The sequence below is a fragment of the Saimiri boliviensis genome, chromosome 2 (genome assembly GCF_048565385.1).
Source record: "Saimiri boliviensis isolate mSaiBol1 chromosome 2, mSaiBol1.pri, whole genome shotgun sequence".
NCBI classification, from domain to species: Eukaryota; Metazoa; Chordata; class Mammalia; order Primates; family Cebidae; genus Saimiri; species Saimiri boliviensis.
The window spans coordinates 43975574-43999715 of record NC_133450.1 but is presented as its reverse complement, the minus strand read 5'-3'; the positions used below and the strand labels follow the sequence as shown (position 1 = coordinate 43999715).

Sequence of the window (24142 nt, the reverse complement as noted above, 5' to 3'; positions counted from 1 at the left end):
GATGGAGGGGCATTGTGGAAAGTTATAGGTGTGGCCATAGATACGTGTTGGGGGAACAAAAATAACCTAAAGTGGTAAAATAACATAAAAAGGGAAATTAACTTGAATTTTCCCTGGAAAATGAGTCATGAGGTTCCTGAGCCTAAGCAGATTAAGGGTGGGGCTTGAAGAGAATAGGAAAAGTCAAGGCCTGCACTGTCCAATACAGTAGCAATAAGTCACATAAGGTCCTGGATGCTTGAAACAGGGCTACTCCCAAATGAGACGTTCTGTGGTGTTAACTACATACTGGATCTTAGACTTAGTACAAAAGAGGATGTAAAATATCTCATTAATGCTTTTTGTATTGATATGTTGAAAGGCTAATACTTTTGGACATAATAATACAATATATAATCAAAAAGAATTTCTCCTGTTTCTTGTTACTTTTTAATATGGCTATTAGAAAATTTACAGTTATATTTGTGGCTTATATTTCTATTGGACAGGGCTGGTCTAGAAAAATACAGTAAAGTTTCAAAAAGGAATCAATAAATGGATTGCCAAAAAGTGAAGAGGGTTTGGTTAAAGTCAAGGATTTCTTGGGGGTCCATTCAATAGATTAAGATGCTGAATGTTCTGATCTATGGGTGGTGGGGCGGTCCAGGGCTGTGAGTAGGCCCAAGGAACATGATCAGAGGACTCTAAGGTACAAGAGGACAGAATTGAAATGAATAACCCTGGGGTTCAGGCTGGGAATGACGGACAGTCTAAACGGCTGGTGTCTGTCAGGCTGGGAGAGTGGCAATGGCCATTGTGTGGTCAGAGTGCCAGGAAATGGCCCAAAGTTCTGATGATTCAGTGGGAAGGGTAGGAGGTGATGGTATCAGAGAACAGAATTTCTGCATTCCAAATCTGCTGTGTAAATGCCGATTTTTCACATTTTAATTTTGTTTAGAGTGATTACTTGTGTAGGAAGCTTTATAGTACCCAATCTAGAAAAGAAGGTACTTGAATAAAATTTCCTTAGAACCCAGTAAGAAAAACATAAGTAACTCTGTTACTGGAGTGAATTACCCACAGTGGTCTTCAGGTATAACAAAGTATGAGTAGTCTCTCTCTTTTAATATCCTCCTAATGAAGAAAAGACAGGCGAGAGTTTAAACATCTGAGTATAATAGCTAAGAATACTTACTAGGACAGGCATATTACGATATTGCTTTGCCAGTTGTAACAATTAAAGCTACTTTGCTAAAAATCGAGGAGAAACATATTGGTTTTGAAATGAGAGATCCGTGTGTCCTATCAATTTGATAAACGAACTGGGCCTGGTGAATTCATCACAGTCCTCAAACCACAGCTATGAGTACACACACCGCAGCCTGCCTGGGATTGTCTTAAAATGAATTCAGCGAAAGGTGAAGTAGCAGATTTGAAGAATCCTAACACCAAACGTTGAAACTAGTGCTCCCCTCATTTCCAGAATCCAATCAATAAGCAAAGAAGAATAAGAGAAGTGATCCAAGGTTTGAATTAATAGCTACGTGGAAATTAAATCCTATGTCAAATTTCTAGAAAGAAAGTCCTTTGCTGTAGTCCAAATTTTTGTTTTGGGAAAATATTTTAAATGCATTCAAATGACCCAATAGTGGCTACAGTATTCAGAAAGTTAATAAAAATGTATGAACTGAATAGACAAGTAGTGCAGCTATTTATATTTTATTTGTAAGGCAAAATGTAATATATGTGGATAATATAAAATGGCAATAAATTGTGCATAATTATCTTCATTATGGTACCATATTCTTAACTGTGTAATTTTATTCCATCTTGGTACAGAAAATATTTCAGGCAGCACTACAACACTCGCTGACAAGTGGTGACGAGTTAATACTACTTTTTAAAAGGCCAAGTGAGGCCAGGTCCAGTGGCTCATGCCTGTAATCCCAGCACTCTGGGAGGCTGAGGTGGACAGATCACTTGAGGTCAAGAGTTTGAGATCAGCCTGGCCAACATGGTGAAATCCTGTCTCTACTAAAAATACAACAAAAAAAACGAAAAGAAAAAAATCAGCTGGGTGTGGTGGTACACGCCTGTGATCCCTGCTACTTGGGAGGCTGAGGCAGGAGAATCACCTGAACGCAGGAGGCAGAGGTTGTGGTGAGCTGAGATCAAGCCACTGCATTCCAGCCTAGGTGACAGAGCAACATTCCATCTTAAATAAATAAATAAACAAACAAATAAATAAATAAGGCCAAGTAAGAAGATGTAAGAAATTCCTGTTCGTTGGTAATATCAGTATTTCAACAAAAGGACTGTTGGAAAATGATATGCTGTTGACATTTATTTACTTTTTAGCAAGCTTTCAATGATTTAACTACAATAATTGACTACCTTGTGAACAGAGTAAGAAGGCTAGATTGAGATTTGGTCTCAGTTATTTCCAACCCAGTGTCCAAAGCAATAATTAAAAGCCAGTTTTTTCTGACTGATTTTCATGAAGGAAACAAAATGTCACCACAAAAGGTTAACCAGAAAAAAATAGAAGTAACTTTTTCCTTCTTTAATCTTCCCTCTTTTGACATTAAACTGGAGAAACAAAACAGAAGTAGATGTAACAAAATACTTTAAACATAGAGACTTTCAAAGATGACACCTTCTAGTCATGAGTTTCATTTACCAAGATAGTCCCCCACATCAGTTGAAGGTTCACATGGTAATCTAGGAGCTCTGAGCCCAGAGGGAAAACTGCTGGCAGCGACTTTTGCTGATAAGACACCTTTTGATTTCATTTTCCAGGCCCTTGCCTCACACCTCCTAACTATGACCTATATGGCTGTCAAGAGAAAAATGCCAACACTATTTCTAGACTCTTAAATAATTCTGTGGATGTTTTGAGAGGAAAGACACATTAAGCCTAGTGCTTTCTATAGATAGTAAAAGAGCATAGCATTTAACCCACTACTTTAAATGAGCTTTGGTGGAACAATGGAAAATGAAGGATTTGAGTGTCAAAACCACAGCCAACAGCAATCTCTGCTGTTTTTCTTCCACGAGAGACAAAGGCAAATACACTATTCCCGAATGGCTACTCCTCAGGTTGGACCGAAGGCAAAAACTGCTTTATCCTTATGAAGGGCTTAACATTTTCGTTGGTTAGAAATGAATGTGATTCCTGTTTGCTAGGTCTATCCACCAGGACTAGAACATTCCCATTCTTTCCAAGCTGTAAAGTTAACGTGATGATGTGTGAGCCCTTGGTCAGCCCTGTGGGGTGGGCCTGCCCAGGAAGTGAAACAGCAGGGCCTGTGTATTCCTGACAGTTGTGCAAGCTCTTCCTCCTCCTAGACCTCTGGCAAAGCCAAGGCTCACGTAGGGGGATCTTCACAGGGTAACTGGGATCAAAGAAAGAAATGGGCACAGGGAGGAAAAGACAGGCTTTGGGAATATGATAGTTGAGACATGAAGAAAGAATTTTGAGGTACTCAATAATGATTGTCTTCATGTACTTTTTCTTTCTTTAAGCCTTCTGATCTCATCAAAATACAAAGTGTTTACTTGGTCTGTTGGTCATCAACCATAATCAGCCACAAAATCTTACGATTGTGTCACCCCTTCTTAAAACGCATCATTGTAGTGGAATAGAAAAGAACCATGAGGTAGACAGCCATGGGCTCCTTTTTAAAAAAATGAATATATTTAAAATTTGGGCCAAGATGGTAACAGCAAAAATATTTCTTGAACTAAAAGGACAAAAGAAAAGGAATGATTTCTCATTGTACCTCTCTTCCATTCAATAAAATATTATGTTCTTGATGCCAATTATCACCAAATTTGAAATTTGCCAATCTGCAGTTCGGTGAACTATTTCTGAAGAAAGGAGATAAAATATGACCACATTTAAAGTATTTTCTTTGTAAAATGGGCAGAACTGAATAAATTCTAAAAATTAAAACTTGTAGTTGTACTTTTCATTTACTCAACATTGACACCAGCTTTTTCAAAGAGCTCAGGAGTAATGCTGAATTATGTTTTCTCTTTTGGCAATATAGGAAATAAGGAAGAATTTGGAATTTTATTTCATGAAACAGTAAGACAATACTGCTCAACTTGAACTTAAAGATACAGCTTAAACATAACTTTGGGGTAATAGAACTCTATACTTTTTAAGTTTTAAAACCCTAACAATTTTCTTATTTGAAATACATGCTGTAAGTCTGGAATAGAATTTTAATTATCAAGATTTTAAAGTAGTTAGCATTATTAACTGTCACCTTGGCAGAAGATGGCTTTTAAAGAATCATTAATGTCAAATTCCTAGCTTTCCAATTATAAGCTTCATTATAAGGCAGGCATATTTGTTTGAATGGCTGTGCCTGCCTGCCTGCCTTCCTGCCTGCCTGTCTTCCTTCCTTCCCTTTTTTTGATTGAGTCTCACTCTGCTGCCCAGGCTGGAGTGCAATGGCATGATGTCAGCTCACTGCAACCTCCACCCCCTGGATTCAAGCAATTCTCCTTCCTCAGCCTCGTAATTATGATTACAGGTGTGTGTCACCAGGCCAAGCTAATTTTTGTATTCCTAGTAGAGATAAAGTTTCACCATGTTGGACAGGCTGGTCTCCAACTCCTGACCTCAGGTGGACTACCGACCTCAGCCTCCGAAAGTGCTGGGATTACAGTGTGAGCTCTGGTGCCCGGCCTATACTTTCATAAGAAGTAGAAAGGTGACAGTATATCAAGAATACATGGGTGCAAATATGCACACAACTTAGGAGGAAGATGGGAAATTTGCCTGTGACATACATTTAATTATTTTCAAAAAGAAAAGTGCTACTCTGAAAGCTAACCACTCAAGGCCTAACTCATAATAGATCTGGTTATGTTGGATTCAGTGGATTTTAGTATTTAATTCTATTATAAGGTAATTTAAAATATATCAATTACTTCACATTCTGTTCCAGAACATATTAACTGGTCTAAAGATGAGAAATAATTGAGTACAGAATACCATTTCAGATATAAGAAATAGAGAGGAGGGAAAGAGACTTTTTAAAAATGATGAAGAAGGAAGGGCCTGGTAACTGTGATGGAAGATTTCATCCACAATCCCTATTGATATATAGTAATTATAATGCTTTGGTCCTAGAATATTAGGATTATCACTTCTTTGTGTGTGTGTGTGTTTTTGAGATGGAGTTTCACTCTCATTGCCCAGGCTGGAGTGCAATGGCACGATCTCGGCTCACTACAACCTTCACCTCCCGGTTCAAGCAATTTGCCTGTGACAGTCTCCCACGTAGCTGGGATTACAGGCTTTCATCACCACGCCTGGCTAATTTTGTATTTTTAGTATAGAGGGGGTTTCTCCATGTTGGTCAGGCTGGTCTCAAACTCCTGACCTCAGGTGATCTGCCTGCCTCAGCCTCCCAAACTGCTGGGATTACAGGCATGAGCCACTGCACCTGGCCCATTTTTTAAAATGAAATAAATATTCAACAGAAATCTGAGAAAAATAATAGATTTGAAGATGTAAATTTAGACCAGCATTTTTGTCAACCTTTCTCACCCATAATGAATCTTTAAAAAAAAAAAAAAAGGTTGGAAACTGCAGAGTCCATCTGGAGGGTCTAAAACTGCAATGTGTAACTAAAAAAATGATTCAAACCTTTTGATGTTTATCATAGTCTTTTTCTCAATTTTCAGGAAGGAACAGCTCATACAGTAATTAAACATGTATGTGAAGTTCCACAATTCTTTCAGTTTCATGTCCACTTCTGTTAAATTATTTTAAATACTTTTTGTAATATATTCAATCTTATTTTATAAACACTCTTTTGTTGCCTACCTAGCTCTTTAGTTTCATTTTTATGCAGTATCTAGATAATATCTAGCAAATCTTAACAATGATTAACTCTGAGTAGTAGGATTTTGAGTAATTTGTGGCTTTTTTTGAACCTCCCTTTGTACAAATGAAAATGTTCATAACGTGCCTCCATCATTTTTAGAAAATAGAGCCATTATTCCCCTCCCAAAATTTGTAATGTTTCCTTAGAAAGTTTCTCTTGAAAATGTTAATACATTGTGAAAAAGAATTTATTTTTCAGTGGAGTGATTGACTACCTACATTTGGTATATTATCTGCATAATAAGGGTTTTTCTTTCACTAAGGGAAAAAAAATCTCCATCTCCCGAGCTAAGCCAGTTTTCCCATTGGATCCCATTAGAATTCTTCAGAGCCAGGGATTATGCAAATGTTAATATTTACATCGTAGTATTTGTACAATATTTTAATAAGGGGTATACATAAAATGCTGATTTTGATAAAAGGTGCTATTAGTCTGCCTGTATCTGTGTAAAATGTCTTTCCCTAATGCCATTCCCAAAGGTATGCATTAATTTTTTTCAATTATTGTGGCTAAAACAGATTATTTCCTCTGTGTATTCTGGGATGCTTAGCTCTTTCATGTTTCAGACTAGCTCCTTTTAGAACAGACTATTTGGAAGTATTTCCAGGAGCACTGTAGATCAGCATAAAAGTTTCAAAATATTTTGTAAAAAAATGATTGCCTTTAGGTTATGGTCTCTGGAAAGTGTTTCATCTTCCATCAATAACTTACATTCTGGCAATCTGTAACTACAAATTATTGCCACACAGAGTAAAGTGGGAGGTGACCTTTAGCCCCAAGCACTCATGTATCAATCTACCACACTATTAAGCATCCTGCCAGGTGAATTTGTTGAGTATAGTGAGATCTCGGGAGAAAAAACGATCTTTAGAGAACAAACAGAATCATGTGGATGCATGGTTCTGATAAAACTTTGTTCCCCTAGTACAACACCATTTGAATTTAGGTAGTATGGTAGAAGTGTAAAAGTATATGCTTCATCATCAGAATGTCCTGTGTTCAGAATCCAGTTATGCCCCGGGGCAAACTGCTGACTCTCACATTCTTAAATCCCTTAGTTACCTCCTTTATAAAATGAGAGTAGTCTCACGGAGGTTTAATTAAGGCAGGTATGTAACAAGAGCTTAGGACAGCAACTGGCACATAGCTAATATTTACAGAGAATTTAGAATGATGAATTGATGATGGTGGTGATGACAGTGACAACCATGGTAAAAATTGGTCAAGATCACTGCCTTACTGCTAAATTTTGCTGTATTTGTAAAGATTAGAACATCTGTGAAAATATCTCAGATGATGTAGATGAGAGTTCAGTTTCTCTAACCTAGCATTAGTAAGATAGGCAGTGAGTGCTGAGATGGGAGGAGTTATGGATTTGAAGCCAAGAGAATCACCTTTACTACACAATTTGCTACCAAAAAACCTTGGGCACCTCCATTAACTTCTGAGCCTTATAATGTCCAAGAGTAAGCTGAAAAGCTCAAATGAAAAGATGTGTGGTAAAATAAAGACTTGTAAATGTGAAGGGGTTATTAAGTCCACACAATCACCATTACATAGATAATTTAAACCTTTAGAAAAATCACTGAGGAGGCCGGGAGTGGGGGCTCACGCCTGTAATCCCAGCACTTTGGGAGACTGAGGCGGGCGAATCATGAGTTCAAGAGTTTGAGACCAGCCTGGCCAACATGGTAAAACCCCGTCTTTACTAAAAATGCAAAAAATTAGTGGGGTGTAGTCATGGGCACCTGTAACCCCAGCTACTTGGGAGGCTGAGGCAGGAGAATCACTTGAACTCAGGAGGCAGAGGTTGCAGTGACCTGAGATCATGCCACTGCACTCCAGCCCAGGAAACAGAGTGAGACTCCATCTCAAAAAAAAAAAAAGAAAAATCATTGAGAAAAAAGCTATCGACAGAGGCAGACGGTGGAGCAGTGGGAAGTGAGGGTCTCTGGAGACAGCCCAGGCTTGCAGCCAGCCTCTGGCATTACTGTCGGTGTGCTCTTATGAAAGCCTCAGGCATCCCCTACAAAATGAGGACAATAATAAAACTTAAACTGCATGGGTTTTGTGGGGATTAAATGCAGTAATTCAAATAAACCACTCAGTAAAAGAGTCCTGTAAATAGTAAGATGGTACTGATCTGTAAGAATATACAGGTGTTTTATTAGGTTGTCATTTAATTCTCATTTTGTTTTCACTGAGAAGAATGTGCTTTGATTTATTAACCAATATTTGGTGGTAGTATAATTTTTTTAAATGGGAAGCAGAATTGGTGTAATGTAGTGTATATAAGGATAACTTTAGCCTCCTTTAAACATTCTTGTCTAACTGAAATTACGTATGTTAATAAGTTTCCTTTTACATGTGCACTACAGTGTTTATGGCACACTATAATTAGTTTCAGTGGAGTCTTCAAGAAATAGTCAATCTGCTGCAATTTCTCCATGGAGTATTTAATAAAATGATGAAAACCTAAAGCTCACATTATTTCCTTTCCAAGCAAAACTTGCCCCTCCTAATCCTTCTAGAGAACATCATCAACAATGTTGCACTGACTTTTTACCACTGCATTCACATCTGCTCCTAGATTACACCCATTTTTTATTTTTGTTTTTATTTTTTATTGGTATCCTGGACTTCTGCTGGTCTATCGGTTTGGCTCACTAAGAATTATTACACACCGGGCTAGGCATGGTGACTCAAACATATAATCCCAACACTTTGGGAGGTTGAAGCAGAAGGATTACTTTAGGCCAGGAGTCTGATACCAGCCTGGGCAACATAGTGAGACAACATCTCTACAAAATAATAATCCAGTGACTTCAATCCTGGTTACATATTAAACTCACCTAAGGAGATTTTTAAAAATACTGATGCTCAGCTCAATTGAATCAGAATTTCTAGGGGTAGGGCCCAGGCATCGTTTGTGGTTTTTAAAGCTTTCCAGGTGATTCTAATGTACAGACAAGGTTAAGAACAACTGTTTCTGATAATAAGGGAACTGAAGGAAAGAGGATACACTAAAAATGCTAAACAAACCAAAATCTCCATGTAGATTCTGTTAAGGTTAAAAGTTCTCACAGTGAGGAGAAAAAAAAAAAAGGAATAATTCACTCCTTACAATTTATCTTTTGTGCTCATCACGTCTCCCACTCAGTTACTTTTTAGTCAATTTTCAAGATAATGGATTTATTCTATCTGACAAAAGGAAATCAATGGCACTGAAGACTACCAAAGGTCACTGAGTATAAAAGATTCTCAATGATTTTCAATTAATCTTCACAATCAGTTCTACATCAGAAATGAAAATTATTGTCTTCAATGGAGAAACTAAAACATTTTGTGTTAATTTCTGAGTACAAAAATCCATGTGTTTTTTAAAACCTCAGAGACATAAACTGAGGCAACCGAGTCAAAATGCATACGATTGTGATGAAATAGATTAAGATATTTAATTCAAAAGATTTTGTGAATATCTTCTACAAACAGAACAGAAAACCTGCTGTCTGGATATCCACTTTTGTTAAAAATAGCAAAAACTCTATAGAATCATAGTCTAAAAACCAGTTTCTATGTCCAACTAAATTTGATATTATATCAAGCCATAGTTGTTTGTCAGTGTGTATATCAAATAAACTTCATGGGTCTAACCACAGAACAAGAATAAAATGTCACACTATATTTTCACAGCTGCCTTCTATATTGAACATATGCTCTTCCATGCAGTTGTCATCATTCTTCAAAATATTGTGCCTCAACTGCCATACATTTCTTATTTACTGGCTTTTAAATTTACCAACGCCATCGATTTACTTTTGACAACTGTATTTCCAACACTCACATAATTTGAAGTAGACGATTGTATTTTATGTCATTGTCACCCAATCCAACAAACAAGAGGCAAGGCAAGCAGGCTTTTAATTCTGAGATTTATATTTACTTTTTCTAAAAATATATACCGAAACAAAACCCCACAGAGGCATTAAAGATGAAAAGACATCCTGTCCTTCCTGTGATATAAAATTACAAGGGGAAGATGCCAGGTTTTTATAAAATCAGCTGCTGCTCCAGAGTATTCTTGGTCTCCTGAGGGATGCTGCAAAACCCTGCAGGTTAAATTAAAAGCGCCTTCTTCAGAACCATATGTATTAAATATGAAAAGACACTACCTCCGACAAACACCTAAGTTACTACACACAATCCATTCTTGCAAATGATCTTTCTCCTCATACTCTGTAACTGAGCAAGGTGAATTTTAATGTAACAAAGGAGAGATGGATGTGTGAAGTGTGAGGCTGAATAAAAATGGCTGAAAAGCAATCCAAGCGAGGCTGGAGGGTAGCCACACCCAGTGCTAATATGGATTATTCCCAAATAAACTGTTATACCAAGGGCCACCGGCACTATTTCGTTCCATCCCTCCATTTGTTTCAGCTACCTATTACTAATAAATAATAGTTACAGGTTACTCCAATGACAGAAAAAGAAACCCAAATATTTCAAAGTGAACCATCCTAATATGTGGCTACGCCATCATATTTTCAGAATTTCGAGAGCTAGTCTGCATCTCCACTCTCCTTTGTGTGACCACAAATAACAACCCTGAAATGGGTGTGTCCCTCTTAAAAGGATGCACTCTAGCCCTCTCAGTTAATGCTTCTGCCAGGAGATTTCAACCTCTGGGCAGAAATAAATGTGATGCATGGAACAATAAGAAAGCACTTTAACTCCGGGGATGAGAAAACATTAAACAAGTATTGAATGATCCACGGATCCCAAAAGAACTCCGGGAGGAGGCGAATGATGCATTATTTAAAATACCAACATTACGACAAAACAAAGAGATGGGGGTGGGGTTAAAAAAAAGAAGAAGAAGAAGAAAAAAAAACAAAAACCAAGCACCATCCATTTTGATTCTTGAAATAACAGGTTTACTACCCCCCAACAGAAAGCTCTGGGTTATAAAGCATGCACAGGTCCCACAGGTGAAATGATGCACAATGGACGAGTCCGGGTCCCGGGCTTCCCGTGCGCCTCAGGCATGCACTACTGAAATAAAGAGAATACCCTGACTTTTCCAGTTGCTCCACACACAGTCCATCTTGGTGGAATCGGCAGTGGCCTGCATCGTGCGGGCTTTGGGGGCTCGCCGTGGCTCTCCTCGGGGGAGCCGAGCGTGCACTCAGGCGTCGGTGCCCGGCTGCAGCGGCTGGGCTCGCGGTGGCCGCGCGGCTGCGGAGAGACTGAGACTGCACCAGGCGGCGCACGGCGAGGGGAGGGAGCGTCGCTGGCGCCGCAGTCTGCGCGGCCGGCAGCGAATCAGCGCGGCGCGGCCCTGGAGCCGCCTGCGCGCACCGGGATGCGGGCGCCGCTCGACGCGATAGCGTTGGCTGGGCTGCCCAAGGGTGCTACCCTGGAGGCGGGTAAAGTGCTCTGGCCGAGAACACTGACGCCGACAGTGGGTGGGAGGTTTGGGAGAAGGAGGGGGAAAAAGGGCGGAGGGTGAGGGTGAGAAGAGGAGAGGGACTTGGGCTGTTCCTGGGAGTTCCTGACTCCCGGAATATGCTAGGCGCATATTCTGGAAATTTCTTAGAAACCCAAGAAACCTGCGGGACAAGACCAAGTCAACGACATCATAAATGTCAGGCTTGCAGCATAATATCCTCTAATTGTCGCCACCTTTACCGTTCATTTCTCCCTTCCCTAACTTAAAAATCTGGCCTCGATGAATTTTCTTGCCTAGAATCTTATGAAGAATTGCCAGATTCTCTCCTTCTTTTGGAATATTCCACAGATATCCAAAACCTCTGTTGGCAAGCAACAGTCACTGGAGAGAAATCCTACTGCTCTGTCCCAGAGGGCTTGTGTATTTCTTGGGTTACCCCTCTCTGTTTGTGGGTTGAAGGAATCCATGTCACAATGTGTTGCCTGTAGACCCCAGACCAAAGCCCCTGGACTGTGGCACGTGGAGTCATTGGTCAAAGCAGTGACAATACAAGAGTGTCAGTTGTGGGGACGTTCAAACAGAACTCGGAAGCAAAGGACATTCTGTCTTAACAGAATTGAAGATTGAGCACTGGGAGGCAATGGAGATAGGTGGTGTGTATAATTTGGGAGATAAAGCTTTTGGTTTCAACAACAGGTAGTCAAGGATGTCAGGAGTCCCCAGTTAAAATGCAAATGTCTAAGGAAGGAAAGGAACAATGTGTGGTGACCTACTATTTCAATCGTACCATAAACTACTTTATCAGAACGTACATCAAGACCCTGAGAGAATAGACAGGGGATAAATGTATTTTGATGAAGAAAAGGTAGAAATAGGAAAGAGAAAGGACTGGAATGTAGGCATTGTCGGGAAAAGAAGGTATTGTTGGAAGGGGTTCCTGGAGGAGACAAGACACTGCATGAGGACAGAGGGTGCCTTGGGGGCCACAGGGGCACATAGAAGGAAGAGTTCCAAGGGAGCAGGAACAAACTTCCCACTTCATCTTATGGCAAAGCCTTACCCATTACAAGATCTCTCTCATAGAGAAGTGAAGCCTTCCTGATTCCTCTACAGTTCCCAGGGGTGTTCTTTCCCAGATCGAAACCTACATTTGCATATTCCATGCCAGCAAGGGCCTAAAGACAGTAATCTCAAGGTTATGCTTGTACACACGATTTATCTTTCATTTTAATGAAGCATATACACTTTAAAATATGATCTTTGGGATCATGTATATTCTTTTCAGAATACAAGCTTGTGGAGAAACCAGCTGGGCTTCTCTGCATATCTTTGTAACATATCTGAAATTATTCTTGATGAAGCTTTTAATGGGGTGTCACAGAGCTCCCACAGGGTTGATGGGAAGGAACAACAATGACCACATTATTACAAAGCACTTTTCACAATGACCTACTCTAAGGATATTCATGATTTTTTTTTTTCTATTTGTATTCCCTGCCTTTCCTCCCTCCTCCCAATTTTTTTTTTATTGCCAACGTCATTTTTGGGAATTCTGTCAAATACTGAAAAAACTGGTATATGATGATAGCCTGATCAGCACCGAATTCTCACTGCATGATATGGGCACAAGAATGAGCTGAAAGGAGAGGCCAGGACAAGAGTTGCCTGGTGGGCTCTTGCTGCCCTGGCTGCATTTCAGTTGGAGGGAGATCTTTAGAGCTGTGGCCACTAGGAGGCACTGCCAGTCCAAAGATAGCCCCAGTTATCGGCCCAAAGTCCAGAAGGTGCCAGCAGGTACCTTTAGTGGTGAGTATTGTGTCCACCACATTATGGGAAACAGTGTGTACTGCCAATGTGACAGTCTATATATAGTGTGTATGGCGAAACTGAGTAGCAAGCCAAGGGCAGCACAGCCCTAATAAGGAACAGGCAGAAGCAAGCTCTCTTTCAAGTGGACGACACATTGGGTCAGACTTCCTAGGCCAGGTGTTTTCATTGACCGTAAAGCTGACCTTGTGGCCAGGTGCAGTGGTTCACTCCTGTAATCCTAGCACTTTGGAAGGCTGAGGTGAGTGGATTGCTTGAGCCCAGGAGTTCAAGACCAGCCTGGGCAACGTGGTGAAATCCCATCTCTACAAAAAATAAAAATAAAATAAAATTAGCTGGGCATGGTGTCATGTACCTGTATGTAGTCCTAGCTACTCTGGAGGTTGAAGTGGGAGGATCACCTGAACCTGGGAAGGCCGAGGCTGCAGTGAACTGTGATCATACCACTGCACTCCAACCTAGGTGACATAGTGAGACCCTGTCTAAAAGCTGACCTTGGAATGTCACCTTGGCTGAAAGACCACGTTATTTTCATTCATGCTAAATGTGGAGAGAGATATTGGATGGCACACCAAAAACCACTACAGCAGTTGGATAGTTGAAGGTTGAAGAAGTAAGACGGCTGTTTCACAGGTAGATTCACACTAGTGAAGTAAGAAATGGTGGGCTTTAGATTAATATATAGGTGGTAAGAGAAACATAAATGAACTTATTCAAGGAAAACTAGGAAATCACCTGTATTGTAAAAGTTAGCTACAGGGCCTTAGCAAGTAATTTATCATCTTTGGATCTCTTATAAGACAAATAAATAGAAGCTTTAGGTGTTTGTCATTAAATAATAAAAATGTATTTCCCATCAACATTTGTAAATGGGTGTTTTCTTTGCACAACTGCTCACACAGTATTAATTGAAAGCTCTTGCCAAGATCAAACTGATAAAATGGGTAGAAAAGATATGTAAATTTTCCTTAAGTGGTGAAAGAAAACAGAAAGCAAAAATAAAGCTTGCTAAAAGCAGGCAGGAACTGCCACTATCTTTGAACCAGTAGAGAACAGACGGGCTTTATCTGCAGCCAGCTTAGAACTTGGTTAAGGTGCTTGCCAGGAGAGGAAGTGATTTCTTTACTTTTCAGGATGAAATCATGCATTAGCCAGTCTGTTCTCAGGAAAAGCAAAATAGTCAAGTTTTGTAATCTTACCCCAGATCAAGATGAATATTGAAGGCTAGCACTCCCAGAGTGGCTTTGTGTCTACTTCCTCTAGCACCAGAATTTAACTGATGAGAATCAGTGGCATCTGCATTGATACATTTATTCAACAAATATTTATTGAGTACCTGGGGTATGCTGGACACTTCTCTAGGCATAAAGCAAAGTTCCTACTTTATATGCTGTATGTATGTGTGGGAAAATAATAACAGAAAAGGCAAATATATAATATTCCTTTGTGGACAAGTGTATGGGAAAAATAAAGCACATAGCAAAGGATAGAGTGGAGGTGAGGTAGAAATTTGGTATTTCATAAGGTGGGTCAGCAAAGGCCCGGAGCAGACATCTAAAGAAGCAGGAGAACACCACTGAAATATATGGGAGAAGAACGTTCACAGATGCACTGCATTTTCATGACAGAATGTAATAACTGGTACACTATATAAGCATCTTCATTTTTTTTCTCGTTCTGAGAAATATAGCAATTGGAATAAAAGGCACAGAACTAAAAATATACTTCATTATGATCAAAGAACACTGAGAACTCTATGCCATATGGAATAAGGAAAATTTAAAAGGCAACCAGTTTGGTACATAACCCATTGTAGCAGAATAATGCATGAATATGGAGATTCAAACAATAGATTAGCACATGTTCCTTACCAGGTGCTTCTTCATGTGGTATACATTTAGTTGTTACAAGATCCCTATGAGTTAGATAATGTTTATCCTCATTTCTTGATTCATTTATTCGTTTGAGCTACAAATATTTATAAAGCCCATACTAAGGACCTGTCTCTGTAAGTACAAAGGGAGCTTTACAATGGGAACTTGGGTCTAGAAGGGGAAAATTTTATACATTAATAGACACATGCAATCAACTAATAAGACTTATGAGCAGGGAAGAGTGGCTAGAAACAGAGTGGTTAGGGAGAAGTTGTTTCAGGAAAGGCTTTAGAGGGTAGGTGAAGTTGAGCTGAGTTATGAACAAGAAATAGCATCACCAGTTTGAGTCATGGGGATTTCCTGACAGATAGAAATGGAATTAATGGGAAACTTAATTACAGAAATGTGCAGGGGCCAGATCATGCCAGGCCTGAGTAGTAATACTGGTAGTAAATGAGGGGGACACTGAAGGGTTTTGAGAAGCGGACTAACATAGGAACTTGAATAATTTATCCAAATTTGCAATTCTCCAGAATTGGTAACTTCTAGGTTATGACAGTCAATCAGCCCTTAGCAAGGCAAATGATAAATCAATACCCTGACCCCCCTATTTATAGTGAAAATATAAGACATCAAAGATAAGGAGAAAATCTTAAAAGCAAGCATAAATAAAAGGCAGATTACCTCAGAGAAACTGTTAGACCAACAGCAGTCTTTAATAGAACCAGAATATAATAGTTTGAGAAAATAACATCTTCAAAGTAGCAAGGAACTGTAATCATCAAATTCTATACCCAGCAAGACTAACAGTCCTTTCCAAATATGTAATAAATGAGAGAATTTACTCATTGCAGACACTGAAAAAAAAAAAATCTACCAAAGGTGACACTTTAGGAAGAAGAAAACTGAACCTTAGAAATGAGTTGTATGAAAAAAATGCTGGGCATAAAAATTGTTAATGGTTAGTTTGAGGATTTATAAAAGAAAGGTAACACTAAAACAGGAGACAAAAACAGAACATAAGGTGGAAGGGAGTGAGAAGAGTAAGAGCATTCTACAGTCCTTGCATTGTTTAGGAGGAAAATAGAAATACCAACTGTAGACTCTGGCAACTCAGATTTGTGTATTAAGCATTTGTCACCTAGAAAAAAGAAAATAATGAGAATATACAACTTCTAAATAAATAAATTGCATAAACTAGAGAATAAAGTCATTCAAACAACAGAAGTTAAGACAGGGAAAAAGAAGAAGAAAAAAAAAGAACTGGTAAATGGAAAGCACAAAAACGAAGTGCCATAAGTCCTCACTTAACATCATTGATAGGTTATTGGAAACTGCAACTTTAAGCAAAAAGACATAACAGAACCAATAGTTTTTTTTTTCTCATCAAACATGAACCTACTTTGCATGAAATTACATCATTCAAGAATTTGTTATACATCTTTTCACTTAAAATTATAGTCTCCAAGAACTTATGACATTGAGGACTTACATTATTGGAAATACATCTAAATATATCTAACTTGTGCCAGCTGAAAAGATGGAAACTAACAGATTGGAGGAAAAAAATCTAGCCAGAGGATGCCTACAAAAGAAAATCTGAATACATAGTTGAAATAGGAAAGTTTAAAGTAGAAATGGAAAATGCTATACCAGGTGATGTGGTTTGAATGTCTGTTCCCTCCAAATCTCGTGTTGAAATATGATTCCCAGTGTTGGAGGTGGGGCCTGGTGGAAGGTGATTGGATCATGGAGATGGATCCCTCATGAATTGCTTAGCACCATCCTTTTGATGATAAGTGAGTTTTCACTCAGTTCATATGAGGTGTGGTTGTTTAAAAGTCTGGGACCACCCCTCTTATCCTCTGCTCTGTTGCTCCACTCTTGCCATGTGATGTGCTGCTCCTACTTCACCTTCTGCCATGATTGTAAGCTTCCTGAGGCTCTCACCAGACACTGAGCAGACGTTGGTGTCATTTTTGTACAGCCTGCAGAACCGTGAGCCAATTAAACCTTTTTTTTTTTTAAAATAAATTACTCAGTCTCAGGTATTCCTTTATAGTAAAAAAAAGAACAGTCTAACACACTAGATTAATACAGTTTTATATAGTGACCTTGCTAAATTTACTTATTAATTCTGTTTGATGATTCTTTGATGATTCTTTAAAATTTTGTATGCACATACTTAGAGATATTATGGTTTCTGTTTGAGACAAATGCAATGAAGTGAGTATTGCAATAAAGTGAGTCACATGATTTTTTGGGTTTCCAAGTGCACATAAAAGTTATGTTTACACTATACTGTAGTCTATTAATTGTGTAATAGCATTATGATTACAAAAATTTACATGCTTTAATTTAAAAATATTTTATTGATAAAACTGATAATGATCTTCTCAGCCTTCAGTAATTCATAATAACCTTTTTGCTGGTGAAGGGGCTTGCCTCGATGTTGATGGCTGCTGACTGATCGGAGTCGTGGTTATTGAAGGTTGGAGTGACAGGTTGTGTGGCAGTTTTTGAAAGTAAGATAATAGTAAAGTTTGCCACACTGATTGGCTCTTCCTTTCATTAAAGATCTTTCTGTAGCACACAATGTTGTTTGAGAGAACTTTACCCACAGTAGAAGTTCTTTCAAAATTGGAGTCAATCCTCTCAAACTGCCACTGCTCTATCAACTAAGTTTATGTAATATTCTAAATCTTTTGTTGTTATTTCAACAGTGTTCACAATGTCTTCATCAGAGGTCAATTTCATCACAAGAAAACACTTTCTTTGGTCATCCTTAAGAAGCAACTCTTCACCCATTCAAGTTGAACCCTGATAATGCATCAATGCAGTCATATCTTTGGGCTCTACTTCTAATTCTGTTTCTTTTGCTATTTTCACCACATCTGCAGTTACCTCCTCCACTTAAGTCTTGGACTCCTCAAAATCATCCATAAAGATTGGAATCAACATTTTCCAAACTCTTGTTGTGGAGGACGACCTCCTTTCATGAATCATGAATGTTCTTAATGACATTTAAAATGGTTAATCCTTTCCAGAAGCATTCAATATGGCAGCTATAGCCTTACAAAACGTATTGTTACTATTTTTTCCCCAAGACAAGTTTCGCTCTTGTTGCCCAGGCTGGAGTACAATGGCACAAAGGCACAATCTTGGCTCACTGTAACCTCCACCTCCCAGGTTTAAGCAATTCCCCTGCCACAGCCTCCTGAGTATCTGGGATTACAAGAACCTACCACCACACCCAGGTAGTTTTGGTATATTTAGTAGAGACCAAGTTTCACCATGTTGTCCAGGGCTGGCTTCAAACTCCTGACCTCAGGTGATCCACCCACCTCAGCCTTTGAAAACGCTGGGATTACAGGCATGAGCCACCGTGCCCAGCCACAAAATGTAATTTTAAATATAAGACTTGAAGGTCAAAATTACTGTTTGATCCATGGGCTACAGTGTGGATGTTGTGTTACCAGGCAAGAAAACATTCATTTCCTTGCACATTTCTATTAGAGCTCTTAGGGTGACCAGGTGCATGGTCAATGAGCAGTAGTATTTTGAAAGGAATATATATTTTCCTCAACAGTAGCTCTTCACACTTGGCTTAAAATATTCAGTAAACTATGCTGTAAACAAATGTGCTGTTATCTAGGCTTTGTTATTAAATTTATAGAGTAGATTTAGCATAATTCTTAAGGGCCCTAGGATTTTCTGAATAATAAAGGAGCATTGTCTTCCACTAAAAGTCACCAGCTGCAGTGTAGTCACCTTCATCAGTGATCTTTTGAAATAACTTGCCGCAGCTTCTCCATTAGCACTTGCTGCTTCACCTGGCATTTCTTATGTCATGGAGATAGCTTCTTTCCTTAAATCTCATGAACCAACCTCTGCTAGCTTCCAACTTTTCTCCTGCACCTTCCTCACCTCTCCCAGCCTTCGTAAAATTAAAGAGTGAGGGCCTTGGTCTGGATTAGGCTTTGGCTTAAGGGAATGTTAGAGCAGGTTTGGTCTTCTAACCAGACCACTAAAACTTTCTCCATATCAGAAATGAGGCTGTTTTGCTTTCTTATCAATCATGTGTTCACTGACATAGCACTTTTAATTTCCTTCAGGAATTCTTCTTTTGCATTTACAACTTGGATCACTGTTTGGACTTGCTTTTGGCCTATCTTGGTGTTCAACATGCTTTGTTTACTAAGATTAATCATTGCTAGCTTTTGATTTAAAGTGAGAGATGTATGACTCTTCCTTTCATTTGAACACTTTGAAGCCACTTTAGGGTTATTAATTGGCCTGACTGAAATATTGTTGTGTCTCAGGGAATGGGGAGTCCTGGGCAGAGGGAGAGAGACTGGAGAATGGCCAGTCGGCTGAACAGTCAGAACACACATAACATTTATTAAATTAGCCATCTTCTATAGGTGCAGTTTGTGGCACCCCAAAATAATGACAACAGTAACATCAAGATCAGTGATCACAGATCATCACATAACAGTTGTCATAACTAGAAAAATGTTTAAAATAGTGTGAGAATCACCAAAATGTTACAGAGGCATGAAGTAAGCAGATGCTATTGAAAAGACGGTGCTAATAGACTCACTGAATGCAGGGTTGCCACAAACCTTCAATTTGTTAAAAAAAAAAAAAAAAGCAATATCTACAAAGTATAATAAAATGAGGTATGCTTGCAATCATATTTTCTGTAAATAAAAATAGGTTTATTTCTTCCCTTCCAATCTTTGTACTTCTGTCTCTTTACCTTGTCTTACTGCACTGGCTATGACCTCCAGTATAATGATGAGTAGAAGTGGTCACAGATTATTCTTTGTCTTACTCCTGAAGTAAGGGAAAACTGTGCTCAAAATTTTTACTACCAAGAATGATGTTGGCTGTGAGATTTTAGCTTTCCTTTATCAGATTAATAAAGTGTCCTTTGTTTATCAGTTTTCTGAGAGTTTTTGTTATGAAAAGATATTGAATTCTATCAAATACTTTTTCTAAAACGATTGAAAATGACCACATGGATTTTTTTCTTTATTTTCTTAATATAAAGATTACATGCATCAAATTTTGAATGTTAAACCTTGCATTCCTAGAATAAACCCCACATGGCTCCTAAGCGAATCTTTTAATAGATTCAACATGCTAATATTTTGTGTAGAATTTTTGTACCCACACTGAAGAAATACTATCCTCCAATTTTCTTTTCTTGAAATATGCTCGTATATCTTGTGATAGCTTAGATTTTTGCATTAGGTTTATACTGGTCTCACAAAGCAAGTTAGAAAATGTTACTCCCTCCTGTATTTTCTGAAAGAGTTTATGTAAGATGGTATTATTTCATATTGGAATATTTAGAAGAATTCACTGCTGAGTCCATCTGGGCTGGGACTTTTCTTTGTAAAACAGCTTGTAATTACAGATTTCTTTAATAGATATTAAGATTATTCTAATTCTAATTTTAAATTTCTGCTTACATCAATTTTGTTTAGTTTTTATTTGCAAATGAATTTGTCCATTTTAAATATGTTGTCAGTTTATTGGCATAAATTTTTTATAACATCATCTGATGTTTTTTAACAAAATGAAGGAGACATAGTCATGTCCCTTCTTTCATTTCTGATATTGTTAAATTTTATCTCTTTATTTCTTGATCATTTTGAAGATTTTTCAATATTATGAATTCATTTAAAGAATACAGTTTTTACTTTTTATCTATTGTATATCTACTTTCTATTTCATTCTGTTTTGTTTCTTTGTTTTTATTTTCCTTTATTTCTTTTCTTTTGCTTTAATTCACTATTGTTTTACTAACTCCTTCAAATGGAAGCTTAGATTATTTTCAATTTCCTTCCTTTCTTTTCTTTCTTTGCTTCCTTTTGAGACAGGGTCTTGCTCTGTCGTCCATACTGAAGTGCAGTGGTTCAGTCATGGCTCACAGTAGCCTTGACCTGGGCTCAGGTGATCCTCCAACCTCAGCCTCCAAAAGCAGCTAGGGACTACAGGCATGTGCCACCACACCTGGCTAATTTATTTATTTATTTATTTATTTTTGGTATTTTTTGTAGAGATGGGGTTCTGTCGTGTTGTCTAGGCTGGTCTTGAACTCCTGGGTCTGGGAGAGTCACCTACCTTGCCTCCCATGTATTAGGATTACAGGTGTGAGCCACCATGTCTGTCCTGTTCTTCCTTTCTTGCCTTCTTTGAAATTAATCAAGTATATTTTTATAATCATTTCCTCCAATAGCCTATAATTTTATCTTTTGAACATTTTATCTTATTTATTTACAGAGTTTCACTCTGTCACCCAGGCTGGAGTGCAGTGCTGCGATCTTGGCTCACTGCAAACTCCACCTCTTGGTTTAAGCAATTCTCCTGTCTTAGCCTCCTGAGTAGCTGGGATTATAGGTGTGCACTATGATGCCTGGCTAATTTTTTGTATTTTTAGTAGAGACAGGGTTTTATCATGTTAGACAGGCTGGTCTTGAACTCTTGACCTCAGGTGATCTGCCTGCTTCAGACTGCCAAAGTGCTGGGATTACAGGCATGAGCCATCACGCCTGGCCTATTTTCGAACATTTTAGTGATAATTCTAGAAATTACAACATTTATCCTTAATATATTGGAGACAATCTTAAATTAGGAAGTTTACAAATTCCTGTACAAAATTCTTACAATACCAAACTCCCTTACTCTCTGTCCCCTTTTGTGCTAGGGCTTTTATATATTATTGGTACTATAAACACCAAATGATATAATAGTTTTTGTTGTACAAAAATCAATAATATTTCACATTTACTCACATATTAATCCTTTCCAGTGTTCTTCATGTCCTCCTGTCATACCATTCATATCATTCCTTCCATCTGAGATCCTTTTCTTTCAGTCCAAATAATTTTCTTTACTATTTCTTTTCTCTCAGATCATGGCAACTATTTATATCAACTTTTGTTTGAGAATATCTTTATCTTATTTTCATTTGTAAATGATAGTTTTATTGGACAAAGAGCTTTAATTTGGCACTTTTTTCTTTCAGCAATTTAAATATTCATTCCATCAACATCTAGACTTCACAATTTCAGTTGAATGGTCAGTAATTAGTCTTCTTATTGCTTCTTAGAAAGTAACTTTTATGGCTGTTTTTAAGATTTTCTCTTTTACTTGGGTTTGATGCAGCTTGATTATGATAGTTTTATTATTCCTTTAGGGTTTACTGAGCTACTTAAATCTGTGGATTGATGTTTTTAATCAATTTTTTATAATGTCTCATATATATTTCTTCAAATATTCCTTCTGACTAATTTTCTTTCTCTTTTTCTATTAAAGCAATTTTTCATATGTAAGACCTTCTGAAAATGTTTCACAAGATTTTTATACTCTTTTCTTTTCATATTTGTATTCTCTTTATCTATTACTGTGGATATTTGATATTGAGCTTTGATATTATTTGATATTAGTTTACTAACTCTGTTTTCTGTGTTCAAAATCTTATTAAACATAGTCAATTAAGTCTTAATTTCAGAAATTTTACCTTCCAGTTCTAGTAATTTTGCTTTTTAAAATAGTTTCCATGTCTCCTTCTTTATCAATTTTCTTTCACATATTTATAACAGCTATTTTGAAGTCTTTATCTGCTATATCCAATATCTGGATAATCTATGTGTCTGCTTCTATCATCTCCTTTTTTGTTTGATTATTAGTCTCATATTTTTGCCTCTTCTATGTCTAATAATATAGTATGATGGACACTGTGTATAAAATAATCACAAAGACTGACGGTTGATACTATCTTCCTTCAGAAAATGTTCTTCTTTCCACTAGTAAGTAGCAACTGAGGAATTGATAAGTTTCCATCAGAAATTAAGCTGAGTTGTGATGGGATGCAGTTTTAGTTAGGCTAGGCCCACCTCTGGTTTCAATGACCTCAGAGATGGCATTTGAAATGTGATTGTTTTAGGCCAATAAGCCCCTGGCCAGTGTAAGAAAAATGAGAGAACACAAAGCCAGGGATGGTAGATCATTCCTGTAATCCCAGTATTTTGGGAGGCAAACAACTCTATACTCACAAATTTGATAAACTTGATAAATAACTCTACACCCACAAATTTGATAACCTATATAACAACTCTGTAACAACAAATTTGATAACCTAGATAAATGGATCAATTCCTTGAAAGACAGAGTCTGACAAAATTCACACAAGAATAAATACGCAATCTGAATAGACCTATCTCTATTAAAGAAATTGAGTCAATAATAAGTTTCCAAAACAGGAAGCACCAGACCCAGATAGGTTTACTGGTGAATTCTACCAAATACTTAAGGAAAAAATTATATCAGTTCTCTACATTTTATTTCCAAAGATAGAGCAGATGGAATACTTCCTAACTCATTCTAAGAAGCCAAAATTAACCTAATATTAAAATCAAATGAAAACATTATAAGAAAAGAAATAGGTCATTATTTCTCATCAACATGATGCAAAAATTTTAACAAAATAAGAAATCAAAACCAACAAATAAAAAGAATTATATACCACAACCAAGTGTGAAATGCTGCTTTAGCACAGGTATGAAAGGCTGCTTCAAAATTTGAATATCAATCTATGTAATCCATGATATTGATAGGGTAAAAAATAAAAATGACATGATCATATAATATAGAAAAAGTATTTGACAAAATCTAACACCTACTCATGATAAAAAGAAAATCTCAGTATCTTAGGAATAGAAGGGAAATTCCTTAAATTGATAATGAATATCTACAAAAAATCTACAGCTACCATCATACAGAATGGTGAGAAACTAGAAGCTTTTCCACCAAGATCAGGAATAAGGCAAGAATGTCCTCCTTCATTTCCCAATTGTGATGGAAGTCTTAGATAATGCTACAAGAGAAGAAAATAAAATAAAGGTATTCAGACTGGGAAGGAAGAAATAAGCTGTCTTTGTTTAAAGATGACATGATTGCCAATACAGAAAATACTAAAGAATTTACCAAAAAATCTCCTGGAACTAATAAACAATTATAATAATGTGGCAGGATACAACGTTATTAACCAAATTTAATTGCTTTCCTATATACCAGCAATGAAAAAATGACAT

The 24142-nt window shown here is 37.6% G+C and overlaps 1 protein-coding gene across 4 annotated transcripts in view; it reads right to left on the bottom strand.

Moving 5' to 3' along the window:
• The window catches only part of RTN1 (reticulon 1), a 310021-nt gene that overhangs the window by 25128 nt on the left and 260751 nt on the right, over window positions 1-24142 (bottom strand). The window contains exon 1 of one of the 4 annotated variants that reach the window (XM_010335126.3): window positions 10956-11134. The exons of the other annotated variants lie outside the window; for them this stretch is intronic. Within the exon in view, the coding sequence (XP_010333428.1) occupies window positions 10956-11016 (61 nt within the window). The 5' untranslated portion in view covers window positions 11017-11134. Of the gene's footprint in view, window positions 1-10955; window positions 11135-24142 lie in introns of those variants that run through there. 4 annotated transcript variants of the gene reach the window in all.